The sequence below is a fragment of the Heterobasidion irregulare genome (genome assembly GCF_000320585.1).
Source record: "Heterobasidion irregulare TC 32-1 unplaced genomic scaffold scaffold_03, whole genome shotgun sequence".
In the NCBI taxonomy this organism is placed as follows: Eukaryota; Fungi; Basidiomycota; class Agaricomycetes; order Russulales; family Bondarzewiaceae; genus Heterobasidion; species Heterobasidion irregulare.
Genome location: NW_009258199.1, coordinates 205,287 through 224,555, shown reverse-complemented (window position 1 = coordinate 224,555; position 19,269 = coordinate 205,287). Strand labels below are relative to the sequence as shown.

At 54.3% G+C, this 19,269-nt stretch overlaps 8 protein-coding genes across 8 annotated transcripts; 6 read left to right on the top strand and 2 right to left on the bottom strand.

Annotated features, from left to right (window-relative positions):
* Nucleotides 1-19: 19 nt before the first annotated feature.
* HETIRDRAFT_415388 (uncharacterized protein) lies at nucleotides 20-1,279 on the top strand (the record flags this gene model as incomplete). The annotated part of the gene is made up of 1 exon (XM_009545096.1): nucleotides 20-1,279. One exon carries the CDS (start codon nucleotides 20-22, stop codon nucleotides 1,277-1,279), a length of 1,260 nt encoding a protein of 419 aa, XP_009543391.1.
* Nucleotides 1,280-1,464: 185 nt separating this feature from the next.
* HETIRDRAFT_46603 (uncharacterized protein) lies at nucleotides 1,465-1,764 on the top strand (the record flags this gene model as incomplete). Its single annotated transcript, XM_009544885.1, has 1 exon — nucleotides 1,465-1,764. A coding segment is annotated over one exon (300 nt), but the record flags the coding sequence as incomplete, so codon positions are not given.
* A 425-nt stretch (nucleotides 1,765-2,189) lies between these two features.
* HETIRDRAFT_312170 (uncharacterized protein) lies at nucleotides 2,190-2,450 on the bottom strand (the record flags this gene model as incomplete). The annotated part of the gene is made up of 1 exon (XM_009545095.1): nucleotides 2,190-2,450. The coding sequence occupies one exon, from the start codon at nucleotides 2,448-2,450 to the stop codon at nucleotides 2,190-2,192; it is 261 nt and encodes an 86-aa protein (XP_009543390.1).
* A 289-nt stretch (nucleotides 2,451-2,739) lies between these two features.
* Nucleotides 2,740-4,233, top strand: HETIRDRAFT_311791 (uncharacterized protein; the record flags this gene model as incomplete). Its single annotated transcript, XM_009545094.1, has 1 exon — nucleotides 2,740-4,233. A coding segment is annotated over one exon (1,494 nt), but the record flags the coding sequence as incomplete, so codon positions are not given.
* A 1,164-nt stretch (nucleotides 4,234-5,397) lies between these two features.
* On the bottom strand, nucleotides 5,398-7,090 carry HETIRDRAFT_313722 (uncharacterized protein; the record flags this gene model as incomplete). The annotated part of the gene is made up of 4 exons (XM_009545093.1): nucleotides 5,398-5,741; nucleotides 5,794-6,103; nucleotides 6,156-6,920; nucleotides 6,971-7,090. 4 exons carry the CDS (start codon nucleotides 7,088-7,090, stop codon nucleotides 5,398-5,400), a joined length of 1,539 nt encoding a protein of 512 aa, XP_009543388.1.
* A 643-nt stretch (nucleotides 7,091-7,733) lies between these two features.
* Nucleotides 7,734-9,574, top strand: HETIRDRAFT_449299 (uncharacterized protein; the record flags this gene model as incomplete). Its single annotated transcript, XM_009545092.1, has 2 exons — nucleotides 7,734-7,810; nucleotides 8,818-9,574. The coding sequence occupies 2 exons, from the start codon at nucleotides 7,734-7,736 to the stop codon at nucleotides 9,572-9,574; spliced, it is 834 nt and encodes a 277-aa protein (XP_009543387.1).
* Nucleotides 9,575-12,355: 2,781 nt separating this feature from the next.
* On the top strand, nucleotides 12,356-14,504 carry HETIRDRAFT_449298 (uncharacterized protein; the record flags this gene model as incomplete). The annotated part of the gene is made up of 5 exons (XM_009545091.1): nucleotides 12,356-12,371; nucleotides 12,425-12,478; nucleotides 12,540-12,602; nucleotides 12,671-13,936; nucleotides 13,999-14,504. 5 exons carry the CDS (start codon nucleotides 12,356-12,358, stop codon nucleotides 14,502-14,504), a joined length of 1,905 nt encoding a protein of 634 aa, XP_009543386.1.
* Nucleotides 14,505-15,457: 953 nt separating this feature from the next.
* Nucleotides 15,458-17,494, top strand: HETIRDRAFT_471866 (uncharacterized protein). Its single transcript, XM_009545090.1, has one exon. The coding sequence runs from the start codon at nucleotides 15,470-15,472 to the stop codon at nucleotides 17,267-17,269; it is 1,800 nt and encodes a 599-aa protein (XP_009543385.1). The 5' UTR covers nucleotides 15,458-15,469; the 3' UTR covers nucleotides 17,270-17,494.
* Nucleotides 17,495-19,269: the final 1,775 nt, after the last annotated feature.

Sequence of the window (19,269 nt, the reverse complement as noted above, 5' to 3'; positions counted from 1 at the left end):
CCAGTTGGCGACCGGACAGATGATGTTTACGGTAAACGCGATGCCGACTCACCCGATGACGATAGCCTCCCGTCACGATTCACCCTCATTGCTGGATGTCACCCCGACTTACCAACTCACCGACGTCCAGCGAATCGCGAGCCTCGAACGCGAACTATTCGCGCTCCGAACGCAGGGCGCAAGGGCACGCGAAATGGCGCAGGCAGGACGTTCGGCACCTACCCCTTCACCGGCCCCCGAACGACGAGCGAGGACCGAGACTCCCGAACCTGAACCCCGGCCGACCACCCCGACTCAGCGACCGCCCCCGGTACCAGCCAAGGACGATGCTCCGATCCACCCATATGCCAAAGCCCAGGACGCCACTTATGCACCACCACACGACCGCAACATGGGAGCCCCGGCGAAGATACCATTGGCAAAGAAGGACGCTCCGGCCTACAAAACCACGGCGCCGATCTACGACGAGAAGGTAGCAGCCGAGGTCTACAACAGGGCGATGGCCACTCAGGTGACGCTTACCCAGCGCGAACTACTCTCTCTCTCCGCCGAAGTCCGTTCACAGGTCAGGGAAGCCACGTCGGCACGCCGATCGCCTGCCAGAGACGCCAGCAATGTTCGGACCTTCTACCAAGATGCCGATCTACCCTATGCCATCGACGACCTCGAACCACCGACTCGACCGACCGTCTCCTCCTTCGTCAATGTCCTGCACCAACCGGAAACACCCCCGCCTGGCGCAATCATCATCCCCGACATGTACGAAATGTACCTGAAGAATCTACAGCCCGGTCAGGTTCCTCAGCCATTGATAGTTGCTAAAGAATCGTCTGCCCTAAGGTCTATTATTCCCCTCGTCGATCATCAGCAGGAAGTCGAATGCGTCGTCGACCCGGGTTCACAAGTCATTGCCATGTCGGAAGGCATTTGCAACGAACTGGCGCTCATCTACGACCCCGAAATCGTCCTCAATATGCAGTCGGCGAACGGCGAAATCGACCGATCCTTGGGCCTGGCACGCAACGTGCCATTCCTCATCGGCGACATCACCCTGTACCTCCAAGTCCACATCATTCGGAACCCCGCCTACGACGTTCTCCTTGGTCGGCCATTCGACATCCTCACCGAAAGTATCGTCAAAAATTATTCAAACGAAGACCAGACGATCACCATCAGCGACCCGAACACGGGACGACGAGCCACCATTCCGATGATCAGACGAGGACCCCCTCGAGTCCTTCACCGAAGACAAGCGGGTTTTCGCGACTCGATGAATTGATCCGAGATCAAGGAGAAGTTGCACTGATCATTTCCACCGATCATGATACCCCCCATTTCCCACTTATCGAAGCGTCCTCAGATTTCCATTCTCCATCTCCCTCTCGTCGCGATCTTTGTCTCAAGTACATTATGGCCTCCGATTTGGGGCCCGAAAATCATCTCAAAAACAATCTCGATTCCGATATGTTGTCCTTATTCTCCTCAGTCGTTCCCAGTTCTCTCCATTCCACTAATATCGCCGACCCGGTCGCCATTTTTGCCGCCAAGCGCAAGTACAAACCGGTCGCACAGAAAACACGACCAGTCTTGGCCGACCTCCCCGAAAAGTTCCGAATCGTTCGGAACATCCTCGGTGACCCTCTCGCTGCCCTTCCGACGCTGACACCGAACCCCCCACCCTTCACGCCGACCGGCAGATACACAGCCGAACGACGCGACCTCATCGACAAAGTCCACTCGGACGACTTCCTTTGGCCGGCCGAACGACAGCTCATGCACCATTTCATGTGTCTACAAGAGAGGGGATTTGCCTGGGACGATTCGGAACGCGGACGTTTCCGCGAGGATTTCTTTCCTCCAGTCAATATGCCGGTGGTCGAACACAAGCCCTGGGTTCAACGCAACATTCCGATTCCACCAGGCATCTACGACGAAGTGTGCCGACTTATCAAAACCAAGATCGCCGCTGGAGTCTATGAGCCGTCGAATTCGTCCTACCGATCGCGCTGGTTTACGGTTGTCAAGAAGACGAATAGCACCTCCACGGGCACCAAACTCCGAATCGTTCACAGCCTCGAACCCCTGAACGCCGTCACCATCCAGCATTCAGGTGTGCCCCCATATACCGATCAGATCGCTGAACAGTTTGCAGCTCGCGCTTGCGGCGGCATTCTGGATCTCTATGTCGGCTATGACGAACGAGGGCTCTCCGAATCATCTCGCGACTTCACCACGTTCCAGACCCCATTCGGCGCCCACCGACTCGTCACCCTACCCATGGGATGGACGAATTCGGTCCCGATCTTCCACGACGACGTCACCCACATCCTCCAGCCAGAGATCCCAGACACCACCATTCCTTTCATCGACGATGTTCCGATTCGGGGCCCACCGACCCGATACGAACTTCCGAACGGCGGCTTCGAGACGCACCCCGACAACTCCGGCATACGACGATTTGTGTGGGAACACTTTCAAGGCCTCAATCGAGTGGTTCAGCGGATGAAGTATAGCGGAGGGACCTTTTCGGGACACAAGGCGACGCTCTGCGCAGCCGAAATCACGGTGGTCGGCCATCGGTGCACGTACGAAGGAAGATTACCCGACGAATCTAGGGTAGAGTCAATTATGAAGTGGGGACCTTGCAGGGATCTCTCTGACGTTCGGGCATTTTTGGGGACGATCGGTGTCGTTCGGATCTTCATTCGGAATTTTGCACACAGGGCGCATGCACTGACAATGTTAACGCGCAAAGATTTTCCATTCGTGTTCGGCCCAGACCAGATAGCGGCCCAGGACGACCTACGGTCGGCACTTCTCGAATCGCCAGCCCTTCGGCCGATCGACTATGGGTCGGCAGCCAACGTCATCCTCGCCGTCGATACCTCACAAATCGCGGTCGGCTTCCACCTCTGTCAATGCGCACTCGACAATCCGCGGGTTCGGTACTATGCTCGATTCGGCTCCATCACCCTTAACGACCGCGAATCGCGATTCTCCCAGCCGAAGCTCGAGCTCTACGGTCTCTTTCGCGCCCTCCGATCGCTCAAAATGTATCTCATCGGCGTTCGGAATCTGATAGTCGAAGTAGACGCACGCTATATCAAGGGCATGCTCACTAACCCGGATCTCGAACCCAGCGCCAGCATCAATCGGTGGATTGTCTCCATCCTCACCTTCCATTTCACACTTGTCCACGTCCCCGGCACCTCTCACGGCCCCGATGGCCTCTCCCGACGACCACCACAACCCTCCGATCGACCCGAACCCGAAGACGACTTTGACGACTGGATCGACAATCTCTACGGCTTCCTCCATCAGATCAACAACACGTTCCCCACCTCCATCTCAACCTCGACAACCGCCATCTTCACCTCCTCGCTCATAGGCGACCTCCCGACCGATACCGAGTCCGACGACGAAGGCCCGACCATCGACTATTCAGATATCCCAAGATCGCAAAAAGCTTTGGAAGCCGAAGAACGCCTATGGTTGGTCCGCGACTGGCACCGAACATTGGTTCGGCCCCCTTCTCTCTCCGACTCCGAATATGCGACTTTTCTACGATATTGCACTGAGTTCTTTATCGCAGCCGACAAGCTATGGAGAAAAGACTCACATGGCCGACACAAGATTGTTGCAGCCCCCTCTAGTCGGATCACAATCCTCACTGCCGCCCACGACGACGTCGCTCACAAGGGTTTCTACGCCACGACTGCCTTGATCGCCGAACGCTTCTGGTGGCCGCACATGAGGCAAGACATTTCCTGGTTTGTTCGGACCTGTCACCTTTGCCAGATTCGCCAGACTCGCAACGTCCTCATTCCCCCGACCGTCGCTACGCCTGCACCACTCTTCGCGAAGATGTATATGGACACCATGCACATGCCGACCGCCGGTGGTTTCAAGTATCTCGTGCAAGGCCGCTGTTCGGTATCACACTACCCCGAATTCCGCATGCTGCGACGCGAAACAAGCTCCGCACTCGCCGACTGGATCTTCGAGGATATCCTGTGCCGATGGGGAACACTGGTAGAGATTGTCTCCGACAACGGACCGGCATTCGTCAAGGCGCTCGACCAGCTAGCAAAGAAGTACCACGTTCGGCACATTCGCATTTCGGGCTACAATTCCCGCGCCAACGGCATCGCCGAACGACCTCACTTCGACGTTCGGCAGGCTCTGTTCAAAGCCGTTGATGGAGACCAGGCCAAGTGGAATCGTGCAGCTCATTTCGTATTCTGGGCTGATCGTATTACTGTTCGGCGCCGAATGGGTTGCTCGCCATACTTCGCAGCGACCGGAACCCATCCCCTCCTTCCCCTCGACATCGCCGAAGCCACCTATCTTCTACCACCACCGACCACGGCCCTCAGCACCACCGACCTCATTGCTCGACGTGCCATCGCTTTGCAGAAACGACGATCGGACCTCGCCCACCTTCGCAGCTCAGTAGTCGGCGCCCGTGTCCAGGCCGCCATCCGATTCGAACAACAGCATTTGGCCACACTTCGCGACTTCAATTTCCACCGAGGCTCGCTTGTCCTGATGCGCAACACAGCCATAGAAAAGGCGCTCAATCGGAAGATGCGTCCACGTTATTTAGGACCTTTGCTAGTAATTTCTAGGAATCGGGGAGGAGCGTATATTTTGGCCGAACTCGATGGATCGGTCTTTGATCGACCAGTTGCAGCATTCCGCGTTATTCCTTATTTTGCTCGCAGGTCTCTGAAGCTCGCCGACCTTGAAGCCCTCCTCGACATCTCGCAGGAACGCCTTCGGGCCATGGAAGATTCCCGATCGAGCGACGACGACACCGAAGACGATAGTGCCGATGAAGATACCGACACCAGCTCAGTCCGATCGGCGGAGGACGACGACGCGGCTTCGGCGACCTCCGACTAGATCCCACCCTCCCACCCTTCGCTCTCTTCGGTCGGTGACTGGGGACAGTCACGATTTCAGTAGGGAGGAGGATTCACAGATATACCCATTCCTTATCTTCGTTTATTCGTCACAGACATGGACTGACGCCCAATCATTTCTACATATCTTAGTACTTTTACCACCGACCGATCGCCGACCGAATAGTCGGCACTCATTTTCCCATCACTCCTTCAAGTACCAAGCCGCATTGAAGACTTCTTCCGATTTGCGCAAAACCATAGGGTTTTATGCCTGTGATGACATACTGAGGCTTCCCCTAAATATTCCAATTTATTTTCTGCATTTCTGCCGAACACTTCGCTTACAACTACATTCACACGCAGTCATTTCGCCGACCGATTTCTCGAACGACACCTCTAGTCTTCGCCAAAAAACGTCTCATTCAAACTAGGACAGTCCTTTCACTATTATGTTACATTTATCTGTACTACAGAAATCGCCGAAACTATTCTACTCATCGGGTATGAAATCGCCCGACACAGACATATCCGAATCCTCCGCCGCCGACAAATCCTCGACCAAGACGACGTCCGAAGACGTAGACGGACCCGCCTGCACCTCGAGCGACTCCAACTCCGCCTGCCACATCTTGATCGACCGCGCCAACGAAGCCCGCGTACCCTCCGCCACAGCGATCCGGTACCGAAGATCGGACGCGATGCCTTGCGCAACGATCGGCGACAAACGAGACGAGTCGGACAGGGCGGGGACGGCGACAGAACGGGAGCGGGAGGAGGAGGGAACGGCACGGGTGGTGGTGGGAAGGCGTTGGACAGGCTTCCGAGCCCGCACACCTGAGACAACCCGATGAGCTCCCATCCCAGCACTAATCAAACCGGTACTCACCTCTGGTCTGCGCTATGCTTGCACCGACAGAACGTTCGGGCATGAGGACCTCGACCTTGCGTTTTTTTGACGGGCGCAACAGTTCATTCGCTTCCGACTTGTCGGAAACCTTCCCCTTCGACTTCCCCTTACCCGTCGACTTTCCTTTCCCCGTCGACTTTCCTTTCCCCGTCGGTGTCCACCCGGGCTGGAAACTGCACCCCTTTTGCTGGTCGGCGCACTTGATACAAGACACCTGACCAGGCCGGGTGTAGCAACGAAACGCCACGGTCGAGAAATCGGAGGAGCACCGACTACAGGCGTACTCGGCCTAGAAAAGAAGAAGGTCAGTCTCAGGAGGCGGCAAAAGGGAAGGGACGCACCAGGCGATCACCAGATACTAGCCCAGGGGGGTCCTTGAAGACCTTACCGGCACCATTCCGTTCCTCTGGGGCCCGAACCGTCGACATCCTGCCGTGACCAGGGCCCAGAGGAAGCACGACGCGGCCGGAAGATGGCGTCCGTTGACGCGCGAACTCGACAACAACAGCAGCCGCCGACGGCTTGCCGTTCACATTGGTCGGGGCGGCCGAAGCGACCGGGTCGACGCTCATGCGATGCAAGGCGGCGGTTGCGGATGCGAGGTCGGACTCGGCGACCGAGGGATGAGGTTGAGAAGGCGAAGGGGCGAAGGAGGGCTCGGGACGAGAGGAGGACGCGGCAGGAACGGATGGAGAAGGAGAACGAAGAAAGAGAGGGAGAGGAAGAACGGACTCGGCTTCTAGGGCGGCCATCTGACGATCTCCCTCTTCCGCATCGAGCAACCCACTGAACATCGCCTCCACCAGTGCCTCCCGGCGACGCTGACGACCTTCTTCGGCCACCCGAAGGATAGAAGCAGCGCGCGCCGCCTCAGCCTCCTCAGCCTCGCGTTCGGCAGCGGCTACCCGCGCAGCTTCCTCCTCCAGGGCCTGTGCCTCGACCGCTTGTTGCTGCGCGGCAAAGCGCACCGCACGCTGCGGCAAGATTCGCGTTCCCCAGGCTAGCCAGTGGTCGGTGGCCATATGATCGAGGCCGCGCTCGGCCTCGGCGATCCAGTCGGCAAGTTCGGGCACTTCCTGCCCACGCGCCGATCGGTCGAACACAGCCTACGAAGGTGTCAGCATCTAAGCACAAACAAGAGGAAGAGCCGACTTACCACTCGTTTGGCAAACCCCTGCGCCCAGGCCTCGTAATCTTCGTACTCGGCGGCGCCATCGGGAAGGGCGAGCATGTACTCCCCGAGCTTGGTTTTGAGGACAGAGAGGAGGGAAGACATGGTGGGAAGGCCGAAAGGAGTCGGACGAGGAGACGAAGTGGCGGGAAGAGGGCGATACAGGACTTAGTCGCTGGAGAATCAACGATCATCAGGTGATTGTGGTCACCTGACGAAGCCCTGTGCCGCTGCGTTCGGCAGAAGCCGCGATACGCGCCACCGCTCTTTGCCGACACGACTCTCACGCCAGCGTCTAGTTGGGACACTCTAGGTCTCAGCCACTGCCTCACCTAATCAGTTGCCACGCCACAGGACTTTGCCAACTCAGCCCCGGTCTCTCTTGCGCGCCGACCCGGTCCTTTCTACGACATCTCCTTGCCGATTATTCACCTGTGCCACATCTCTCCCACGCACCCACCCCTGTCCACGCCACCGCTCATAGCCGATCTTTTCCCACGAAACTTGCCACACCGCTCCATTTTCCACGCCACAGCTATTCTTTCCACGCTATCGCTTGTTACCAACTCTTTCCCACATTTTCCACACCACTTTTTTTCCGCTCCGACTCATAGTCGCCGACCACTGACTGAGGACAGTCAGGATTTCAGTAGGGAGGAGATGATGAGCATGCACCCGCGCTAGGGTCCGAGGGAGGTCGTCGGGAAGCTTTGGGGAGATACCGAACAGCGCTCGACAAGTACCGAAGATGCCGACTTTTACCGAACACGATCGGTCCCTACCCGACCGACGACAAGCCACCGAAGGACGTCCGGCAGCACTTGGGTCAGTTTGCCCACACTTCACGTACTTACCATGACCGCATAGGAGTGTTACGATAAGTGTTTACGAGATCGGAGCCAGTATTCCGTATCGGCCGATGTCCTCCGTGAGTCGGTCGGTCCTTATCGCTTATCTTCCTGACTTCCGCATGGTCGGTCAAACGCGATCTTGCACCATTGCTTGGCCACCCCGGTCGTACGACACCTCTTCTTTATTTTTCATTGGCTCTCCAACGCCTGTTCCTGCTACCTACGCTCGGGCGACAGATCCCGAACGTTCGGGATTTCGACATCACTGATTACCTTTTACCTTATCACCTTCGGAACCCATATGGACATCTCACCTACCTTCCTATCTTCTCTGATCGCTGGGGCTTGGCGCCCATTCGACATCTACTCTCATTTCGGGTTCGATATTTTACTTAGGGGCGCTGTTTACTATAAAAACCTACATACAACTCTGGAATAAACCAGCTTTCGCACCCCACAGTTCAGAGCTCATTCGCACTCGTCTCAACCATCGAAATTGTCTCCATCGACTCCCGAAAACTTGTCATCCTCGTCGTTCGGCCTCATTCGCGTTCGTACTCGTCTCTTCGCTCGTACCCCCATCCTCCCTCGTATATTGTCAGAGTCCCGTGTGGCTCTTGAAGCACGTAGTTGTCGGTCGCGACACTACCTCCTCGTTACCGACTGAATCCCCGACACGACCGACCGAACGTTCGGTCGGTGTTCGGCGCAGTCCCGAAACCGTTCGGGCACTATAATCTCATACTCCCCGTTGCTCCTCAGTACGCCATCAATTTCTAAAGTCATCACTAACAATTCCTTGTGTATTAGATACTAGCTCCAGCACCCCCTTGCATTAGAGGTTGTTTTGGTGTTGTGCTCGGCACTTAGAGCCACCTCTAGCGTATCAACGGATACCTGTACGTCTCGCCTATCCCCTCCCAACGCACCACCCATTCCGCCGCCTCTGCCCTACTCATCATCTCCACACGCGTCCACCAGCCCACGCGACGGGCGCAACATCCATGCCTCCCAGCTCATCTCCGCCCTCCGCGAAGGACTCCACCTCTCCCTCCCCCTCTCCCTCTTCCTCACCTTCGGCTCGTACCTCCTCCTCGGCCAGTTCCGCCACCTCTCCCTCGCCGACCTCGCGCGCCACGGCGCGATCGAGCACGACGTGTCCCTGGCGCATACCGATGCGCACGCATCCGCAGAGTACGCGCCGTGCAGGATCGATAAAAAGGCGCTCGCGGCGCTGCTGCGGGACTCGGCGGACGGGCGCGTGCTGACGGCACGCGACGTCGCACACGCGCGCGTGCGCAGGGAGAGCAGGCTCCGTGTGCCGCTGGACCACGTGCATGCCGAGATCGCGCGGGGAGAGATGGCGCTCGTGCTCGGCGTATTCGGGCAGCGCGCTGGGGCCGGAGGCGGGGCAGCGGAGACAGAGGCGCCGCCGAAAGATAAGGTCGCGTGCGAGCTGGTGGAACAAGGAACGGTTCCCGAAGAACTGGCAGCCGACGCGGGTGCAGGGTCTGCTTCAGACCGTGCGTGCGGCTGCCGATATCAGGAAGGCCATGGAGGAGCAGAAGGCGATGGAAGAGGAGCGAAGGGCCCGGTGAATCAGGATGATTGGCGCCAGAGATGGTGCGGGAAGAAACGGGTCCTGCTCTCGATATTGAAGATGGGGACGATCTGCAACATACTTACTGAAGCATGTACCGCAATTTTTGGACGGTGGCAGCAGACGTGGTTCGAGTGATAGAGCGTATATTTCAATCTAATTCGAACGACGATTGAAATTTATGCCGGGTTGATAGTGTTGGGTACACACCATCCTGAAAATCTCCAGTGGGAACAATCATACAATAATGACACTCTGTGAATCTGGGGCGAAGGCCGTGAGTGACCGCATGAATTGAAGGGCTCGTGCGGGGACCTTGCACATCTCCAGACGAGATAATCCTTGTTTACTTCGAGGCATTGAATCGAACCACAGGCATTATTACGAGGATGTCAAATGGAGAAGTTCAACACCTACTTTCAGCGTTGCGTGCGCATCTGCTCCACTACCTCAACCCTATTGATGCTAGCGACCGTGATCAGTGCCCCAGCCGCTCGCAGGTGCGTTCATCTATAATTGATGCCCTACTATACTAAATTATGAAAGATTAGGATTAGACATTTTTAGCTTACCCCCCCTCTAAACCTGTTCTGATTAGACATAATTTTCCTAAATTAAGAATTATTAGGATGAATTATTACTTGTAATTTCAGAATAATAATAATAAATCAAGCATTATAGTTCTCATAGCCTTTTTATAGAGTCATGTCTATTAGAGTACTAGTTGAATACCTAAACACAAATTATACTTTATAACAAACTTGCCTTTTGCCAGAGTTAAACCAACAACCTCATGTATGCAAACACCTAAGACAGATGCTCTAAGCCACTAAGCCACAAGATCTAATATATAAACTTGGTAATCTAAATAAGTAGACATAATATAGGCAACCTCAACATCTCTGATTTTATTCAATATTTATCTTTCCTCTCTCTTATAAATAAACAGGTCAATAAATACCTAAAAATTCAGGTCTTTTAGGATTTAGTTTAAATACCAGCTAAGAAGATAATAAACCAATGTAAAATAAATAATACACTTTATGTAGGGTAAAAACAAATTATGGCACTTACACAATTTGGATTTAGAATGTGTAAAACTATGATTGAGTGTAATATTCAATGGGACTCTACTAGTATAGACAATGCTACCTTAATTTGCAAATTTGATCAAAAACATGATTATGAATAATTGGCCATAATTAGCTCAAATTAGTATTATTAATAATTATCAATAATCAAGATCCAATAAGAGGGAGGGGTTTTCCAAATGGCTACTAGTAAGGTAAAGGGTGGGGACAAGGGTATATATATGGCATGCCTATGTATACATAAGCACAAGATTGTTAGAGATGATCTTGATATGCTTAGTGCACATATTTCCTACATAGCAAGCAAACATATTATTCTGGCACTACATATGAACATGACTGTCTTTTCCATAGCCCAATAGCTAGAGAAAAACACTAAGTTTGAGCATCTTCTGTATAACAAGGCAATGGACAGTGTGGATAGCACTGAGAATTGTAATATCAATAATGGTGATGATTATGTGCTGCACAAGACAGTATTAACCACTGTACTAATAGACAAGGTCTACAAGGCTGCATGTAGCACACCCTAAGCCCAACCTGCATATTGTATCCTGTAATAACCAGTAGCAGACATCAGCTAACAATAACAACTTCAATGATCTTGTGTGCAAGGCCAAGGTACTGAGGTCTTCATAGTCTTTTGTGGCAGCTGCTAAGCTGCCAACAAAGTGGCTGGGGCATCAATGCATATTTCTCTCTTTCTATGTCCCTGCACAAGTTGCCCAGATTGTGCTACTGATTCAAATACTTGAACCACAATGTTTGAAACTGTGGCAATAGAAGATACATGCATTGTCCAGTCATGTTTGTCTACCTTGCCACTAGACTTCTTGTAGATGTCAAGGACTGTCCAACAGCATGAAGCATGTGAATTATTGATCTGCAAACTAGACATGAACCATGCACCTTGAGTCAGACACACTTGACCACAAGCAAAGACAAGAGCATATCTACACCTAGCCACTGTTTGAAGAGGATAGATACACCTCGGATACTTCAGCACTGATTGTAAAATGAGGCAAGCCTTTCTTTGGTTTTGTTCTAGGAAATACATGATCAGTATTGGATGCTTGGGCTTGGGTGCAATAGTAATATATTTTGAGATATATCAGTGATATATCCCGAGGTCAGATCCGGGTCAAATCCCCGAACAGGATCGAACCTCCTACTCAAACAAGCACAGCTCCCGGACAAAACTTGGACCTCCGACTCTTATCCTGCCAGTTTACCCCAGAATTTTCCTCGGAGCTCGGCACTTACGTGCCCATTTTTCCCCCGGATCCAGCTCGGACCTCTGGCGTGATTCACGGGGGTCCTGTGCAAGCTGACATGCAAACGACTGTATATGACCTTGCCTGCAGGCTCTCAAGATTATATAAGCCTCAATCTGGTGGAGGCCAATGCGGCACTCCACCATGGACACTTACTACTACACCGACAAGACACTGACGAGACACTTACTTATAGTTAGAACTACGGACAGTGTATAATTACAGGCCCGCGACGACCAGTTAGCAGTAGTCTCCCGCCCTTTCCCCTCTTCCTCCTCCAGCCGTCCTTACTATAATTATCCCCCCTTACGTACTGTCTGTTACATTCTGCAATCGTTGTCCTATCACGCACGCCCGATCCATCCCTGTCCGAGTGTTGGGTATCGCCGTACCATTCCAACTCGACTGTCCCACTCGAGACTCTTAAAAGTACCCCCTCCTTTCGCCTTCCCACCCCCCCTCAACTCATCCCCACCGACGAGTTACTTGCGCTTTCTTATTGCCACCTCTCGTGCACTCTTACTATTACTTCTCGTGAACTGTTCTCTTCCGCTATGGATCCAAACAAGAGTGAGTGGTGTCCGTCATTCCCTTTCATTACGAGTGCTGATTGTTTCCCGCAGAGATTGTCGACATGACCAATGAGGAGCTCACTGCCCTCGGTTTCACGGGTGAAAGTGAGCCCTTTTGTCATTACAAACGTCCATCCCTCACTCATTTCACCCTTCGACCTTGTAGATGTTCCCGCTGGTGTCAAACGTATCGTCGACGCAGTGAAAGCTGACCCTGTTAACCTTGGCAGTAAGTCTTTCTATGTTCTTTTCTGCGCCTATCATCTCCCATTTACTTACACGTTCTTCCACTTTCAGGCGTGACCTGCTTTGCGGTTGAGTGCCTCAGGCGCGACGCTGCCAAGGCTGCCCGACAAGACGACGTGACTGATCAGCCCCACCCTCCTACTTCTCCTACTCCTCCTACTTCTCCTACCTCTCCCACCTCTCCCACCCTCACCGTCTTCTCGCAGCTCAGCACCAACTCAGATGCCCGCACCGTCGTCAGCCCCGACTTAATCTCCGAGTATGAGATGAACTTCTACTACCACGGCATCTCAGGCAACCCTCCTAAGCTCTTATGGCGTTCCGATCTCGAGTCCAACCCCTTCCCTATTCCCCCTGTTGGCACCAACTTCTACAAGATCCCTAAGAAGACTCCCCAGGGTGTCTTCAACACGCCGCTTAACGACGTGTGGGACTCCACCATTGCTCCTCAGATCCTAGAGTCGATGAAGGCTCGCGGCCTCAAGTACTCCGCGCTGAAGACGGCTCAGTTCTCGATCGCCGAGGACGGCAAGGAGAGACTTGGTCCCATCGTTATCTGGATTGCTGTTCGTCCCAACACCACCAACGCCAGGGCCGTTCGCGATGCGACTCCAGACATCCTCGACATCCTCACTCGCGCCAAGATCACCGGTGTCGTCGTGGAGTGGTATGAGGGGTCGGTCGTCCGCCTAGATGGTCCGCCTCTTATGAGAGTTGAGGGCAACACCAACGCCAAGTTCGGCTTCAACCACCCCTTCCACACTGGCCTATGTATACCCATTGCCAGGCAGTCCGACGACGCTCAGGGTACCCTCACGTTCCTGTTCAAAGAGGTGAAGACCAAGACCGGCGAACCCAGCGACAGAATCCTCGCTCTCACCAACAAACACGTCGCTTCCCTCGTCACCACCGCCGATTACGAGCTCGACGAGGCCGACCCTCAGCACATCCTGGTCTGTGGTGATCGTCGTCTCGCTCGTGCCATCACCGAGGTCCAGAACGCCGTCACCACGGGTCTCCGCGACGCCCTCAGACTCGCTGGCGAACTCAAGGACACGCCCAAAGATGATACGTCGGCCCTGAGACGCAGGAAGAACGCCTTGGAGGACAAGCACGAGGACAACGCCAATCTCAAGGCCTTACTCGACGAAGTCGACGCCAACTGGAAAGACACCAACGGTCGCAGGTTCGGTGTCGTCGACTGGGCTCCCCACATCTCCGTCAGGGTCGACGACCGCCGCTACACTCGCGACATCGCCACGTTCGCAGTCGATAACGAGAAGCTCGGGAACTTTGAGAGCAACATCGTTGACCTCGGTACGTTTCGTTCCGTTTGCTCTCTTCATTCCCATCACACTTACCAACATCCAACTCCTCAGGTAATCAATATACCGCTGGTCAGCTCGAGGATCTCTTCTGGCCCGTCGCTGCCGTTTCTGAGGGCAGGACGATCCCAGCCAATCTCCAGCTCCCCATCCGTCGTGCTCTTCCTCGCCGCCCCGTCATCAATGCCGATACGGAGAACAAAAACGGCGAGCCCCTCTATATCGTTGCCAAATACGGCAACACGACCAAGCTTACGTTGGGCTGCTACTCTGGTATGGATGCCTATACCTGCACCGACCTCGGGCTCGAGTCCAGGGAGATCGTCGTGTACAATTACACCAAGGCTTCGGGCGATATGGGCGACTTTTCAGACCACGGCGACTCGGGCTCACTGATCTTCACGGGAGATGGCGACGCGCTCGCCATGTTGCACTCGGGAATGCCTCGAGGCCTGCACAACCATGTTACCTACGGTACGCCCATCTGGTGGGTTATCAAGCAGATCCTTGTCAAGTATCCCGACGCCGATTTCTACGGCATGACCTACACCCTCGACTGAGCGCAAGCACATCCCTCCCCCCCCCCCCCCCCCCCACACACACACACACACACCACTCCGTTCTCGCACTCGATGTGCTTTTTTTTCCAATCGTGTATCTCTCCTCCCTCCTCTCCTGAGCACCAAGCAAGCATGTCTCGTTTATTCAGTGTAACGTCTCGATACAAAAAGTCCTTTACTTCATAAGCGATGGCGAAAAGGTGGTGAAGCTTTCGCTGTTAATTAGTTGCAGTAGTTAGCCAAGCATGCAAGTAACGGTGGTTGGGCGGCATCGCTGGTCACGCTGAGTCCCTAAGTCGAGGCTCGAGGTTGGAATTTTACGAAGATTACAGGAATTAACGGATGCGGCCATGTAAGAATGGTGTCTCGATACATCAACGAGAGTTCTTATACACAGAACGACTGTCTTCTGTGTAAAGGTCGGCCACGGAGACTAAGTTGTTCAGTGCTGGCAACGGAGACTGTGAGCCTTTGCAACGGAGGGCGCTGCACGATTTACTTAGGGTACAAGATAAGACTGACTCGGGCAACGCGACGCGGGAGTTTGATAGAACTCGTTTGTCTTTATTTCAGTGTTATTTCACACCCACCATACCATCGACCTACAATGCACGTGTATCAAATTGTGCAGTGTCTCGCATCTGGGCATCATTTCCAACTGGGGAAGTAGGCTGTACAGCAGTATTCTCGACTCGGCCACTGAAGCGCTGGAGAGTGCTCAAGTCACTGCCAATGGCTGTTGTCATACGTGTCCTCCGCATCTTTTTTGATCGCCTTCCATCATCTCTCTCCTCTCCTTACACCTGGTCACACCACTTCGTCGAATACGGCAGAACCAAATCCTGGATCGCACGCAAAATAGTGCGATCACACAATCCGAAGAACACATCGAGCGCGAGCACATCGACCTCGAGCGGACGATAGATTCCTTTGGTACTCTCTGCGGAACCCTTGAGGGCGCTGAGATGAACGAGCAAAGACAACACAGTGGAAAAGCGCTGCAGGCGGCGTCTCGAGATGGGCATGAAGCCGTCGTGCGACAGCCGCTGGATAGAGGTGCGGATCTTGAGGCGCCGGGAGACCCTAGCAACGCACTACAGTTGGCGTCTGAAGGCGGTCACGAAGTTATCGTCCGACTGCTGCTGGATCGAGGCGCGGAGGTCAACGCTCAAGGAGGATGGCGGGGAAATGCACTGCAGCTGGCATCTGAAGGTGGCCACGAAACCGTCGTGCGGCTGCTTCTGGAGCACGGTGCCGATGTCAATGCACCAGGAGGGGAGCCCGGGGCCGCGCTGCAGGCGGCATCCGCATGTGGTCACGAAGCCATTGTGCGTCTGCTACTGAACCGAGGTGCGGATGTTAATGCACAAGATGGAGATTTTGGGAACGCGCTCCAGGCAGCGTCTCAAGGTGGTCATAAAGTCATCGTGCGACTACTGCTAGAGCGAGGCGCGGAGGTCAACGCTCAAGGAGGATGGCGGGGAACCGCATTGCAGGTGGCATCTCAAGGTGGACATGAAGCCGTCGTGCAGCTGCTTCTGGAGGAAGGTGCCGATGTCAATGCACCAGGAGGGGAGCCCGGGGCCGCGCTGCAGGCGGCATCTGCATGTGGTCACGAAGCCATTGTGCGTCTGCTACTGAACCGAGGTGCGGATGTTAATGCACAAGATGGAGATTTTGGGAACGCGCTCCAGGCAGCGTCTCAAGGCGGTCACGAAGTCATCGTACAACTGCTGCTGAACCGGGGTGCCGACGTCAATGCATCAGGAGGGATTTTCGGAAATGCGTTGCAGGCGGCATCTTCGGGTGGCCACGAAGCCGTCGTACGCTTGCTGCTGGACCGCGGTGCTGAGGTCAATGCTCGAGGAGGAGAGCACGAGACTGCACTGCAGGCGGCGTGTACGCAAAACGATGAAGCCACCGTGCGACTGCTGCTAGATCGCGGTGCAGAAGTCAATGCCCAAGGCGGGCTTTTTGGGAACGCACTGCAGATGGCTTCTCTGTCTGGTCACGGACTCATCGTGCAACTTCTGCTGGAGCAAGGTGCCGAGGTAAACGCTCAAGGAGGACTCCACGGGAGTGCATTGCAGGCAGCATCCCATAACGGCCATGAGGCCATCGTATGCCTCTTGCTGGATCAAGGTTCTGACATCGATGCTCGAGGAGGGATTCATGAGAATGCACTTCAGGCGGCATCTCAGCATGGACACCTTGCCATCGTACAAATGCTGTTGGATCGAGGCGCAAAGGCCAATATACAGGGAGGACGGTACGGGAGTGCGCTGCGGGCGGCGCTGACTCCTGATTTTCGACCGCCCGGTTCCTTTGCGCTTCGGAAGCTGAGCAAAGAGATGGCGATGGCCCTATGGGATGCCGGTGCTAGGCTCTATTCCATACCGTCCATGGCGCATTCGGAGGAGTACATCTATGGGCTGCCAGACATGGACTCGATGGCGTTGGAAGGCCATCCCAAAGTTTCGGAAACGCTTGCTTCCCGTCGCGCTGCTCGTGAACAACGTGCAGAGGCGCTGCCCCGCGTGGCGGTTCTCGCAGCCCGCGCCCGCGCCGCCAAACCTCGTGCAGCTGAGTGCGGGAGACATGGAGGGAGAGCGCGCGGGCACGGGCGGGGAGGCGGAGCCAACGGTATGACTGGTCACATTCGCAAACGCGATCCCTGTCTCTCTCCGCCAGCGATGATATCAAAATCCTCAGGCAATCGCCGACGGACGCAGAGTCTGACTGTGACCAGCATCAGGCCGCTCTAAGATGGCCGATGCGATATTTGAGGGCGACGGTCGCGCAGCCAGCCGGATTGTTCGATCCCCAGCGATTTCAGAGCGTGTACTTACCCATTTCATGATATCCTTTGCCTGCTAATAAATTGAACAGGCCCTTTTCGTGATACTTGTACATGCGCAGACGGGATAATTCCTGCCTGCATGAGTAGCGTGTAAATGTTAATCTATTATACACGACTCACGCGTACATGGATGGTATCGCGCTGTATCGACATGCCGAACTGAGAACAAAGGTAGACCTGCCGCCCCTACTTCGATCAGACTCCTAATACCAGATCGTAGCCATCAGTCATCTCCCATCTCTACTAGACACCGCCACCACGGAGGTGAGCTTGTACCGGGACTGCACCATGTTGATGCCGGGCTCGTGATCGGGTCGGTATATCAATGCGATGGTCGACGATGGTCGCGTAGAGCTACGACTCAGTGCCCTGCTGTTGCATCCGCTCGAGGAGACCCTCACCTGCGTGGAACGTGCACATGCGCAGGCGAGATCATCCTCTCATGCTTAAGCAGCTTTAGACCGCGGCCCACGTTCCACGATCCGCGATGATGATGAGGAAGCGTGTGCATTGATGATCTCCCGCCGCACAGGAACACGGAACAGAAAGGAACGTTAGGTATGATACCGACCTTGATCGTTGCACGTGCATCCCCGCCCGTCACTGATCACACCGAACATTCGCATGCAGGTAGATGCGTACCGCACCATATCGAACAAGAGCGATAGGAATGTATAACCTAGAGTTAGTTTGGACGACGATAGCAACTCACGCTGGCGACAAACCAAGCACACCGGAGGATATTTAAAATCGAGGAGATCAATGGCGTTGAGACCACTCCTTCCATTAAGCTTCTAGTGGGAACATTCATGGGGTCTGATACTATGTGAGGATGAAAAGGAGTTTGTCAGTACGCCGAAGTTGAAGGGTTCGCGTGTGGAACTTGCAAACCCATAGACGGGATAATCCTTGCCTCCTTGAAGGTGTTGGATGCTGACATATGCTCCACGAAGCACAGGTGCAGTGATACCAAACAGAAAACAAGGTGGATACAACTTCTTGAACCGTTGCATACATCTCCTCCCTCTTTCGACGCCGTGGATGCCAACCGCGCAACACCGGTCGCGCCAAACATACTCTTAGATGGCCACCCTCCCGTCCTCCCCCATCTCATTCACCCATCGACACCTTGAAGTAGATGCAGCTACTGTACAGGCGAAGCGCCAACCCACTAACGCTCTGGCAGGCTATAATTGCACAGCACGGCACGGACGCGACTGTCATAGATATCAGGCAAGCATCAGGGTCAAGGGCTGCTATCATTCGGCTCAATTTTGATCTGTGTCAACTTGTCACGAGCGCGCGCCTAATAGGCCCACTCTTTACCTGTGCATTGAACTAACCAACCAAAGACTAATGGAAATGTGGCGCGAACGCAGGCTCTGAGGTGGATGATACTAACGTTTTCTGGAGAGGTGGTGCTGAACCTTCGCCGTGCACGGCCTGTAGAGGCAGCGATGCCAAAGATCAAGATCATGAGGCCACCAACTATTATCGTAGCTTAGTATAGACGCAACCGTCATAGACCGTGAATATCAGTGTCTAAGCTCGATATCACTCGACCGATGTCAAGTTGTCGTGAGCGCGCAACCCGTCGTTCATGTCTAAATCAAGCCGCCGACAGTTCGATTCGGAAAGAAGGTGACTCGCCCTTGCCGATGAGAGTGGCGATCAGAGGCAGACATACCGTCGATGAGTACTTAAGTCACCAAGCTGTTATTAGCTAGAAAGATGGAGACGAAAGCACAGCTAGGCGGCTGTGATCGAAGATGTATCATGTGGAAAGGTGTCCAGCTTTGGGCGAAACGTCAATCATCGTGGGGACGAACTTGGTCCTATGGCGACTCGCGCGCCCATACCGATGACACTACCGCCTTCTGGATGATGGATAGTGCGCCACACATT

Bases quoted from the DNA above. Each gene is read 5' to 3' on its own strand.
- HETIRDRAFT_471866 (XM_009545090.1), top strand. From the start codon at position 15,470: ATGAACGAGCAAAGACAACACAGTGGAAAAGCGCTGCAGGCGGCGTCT.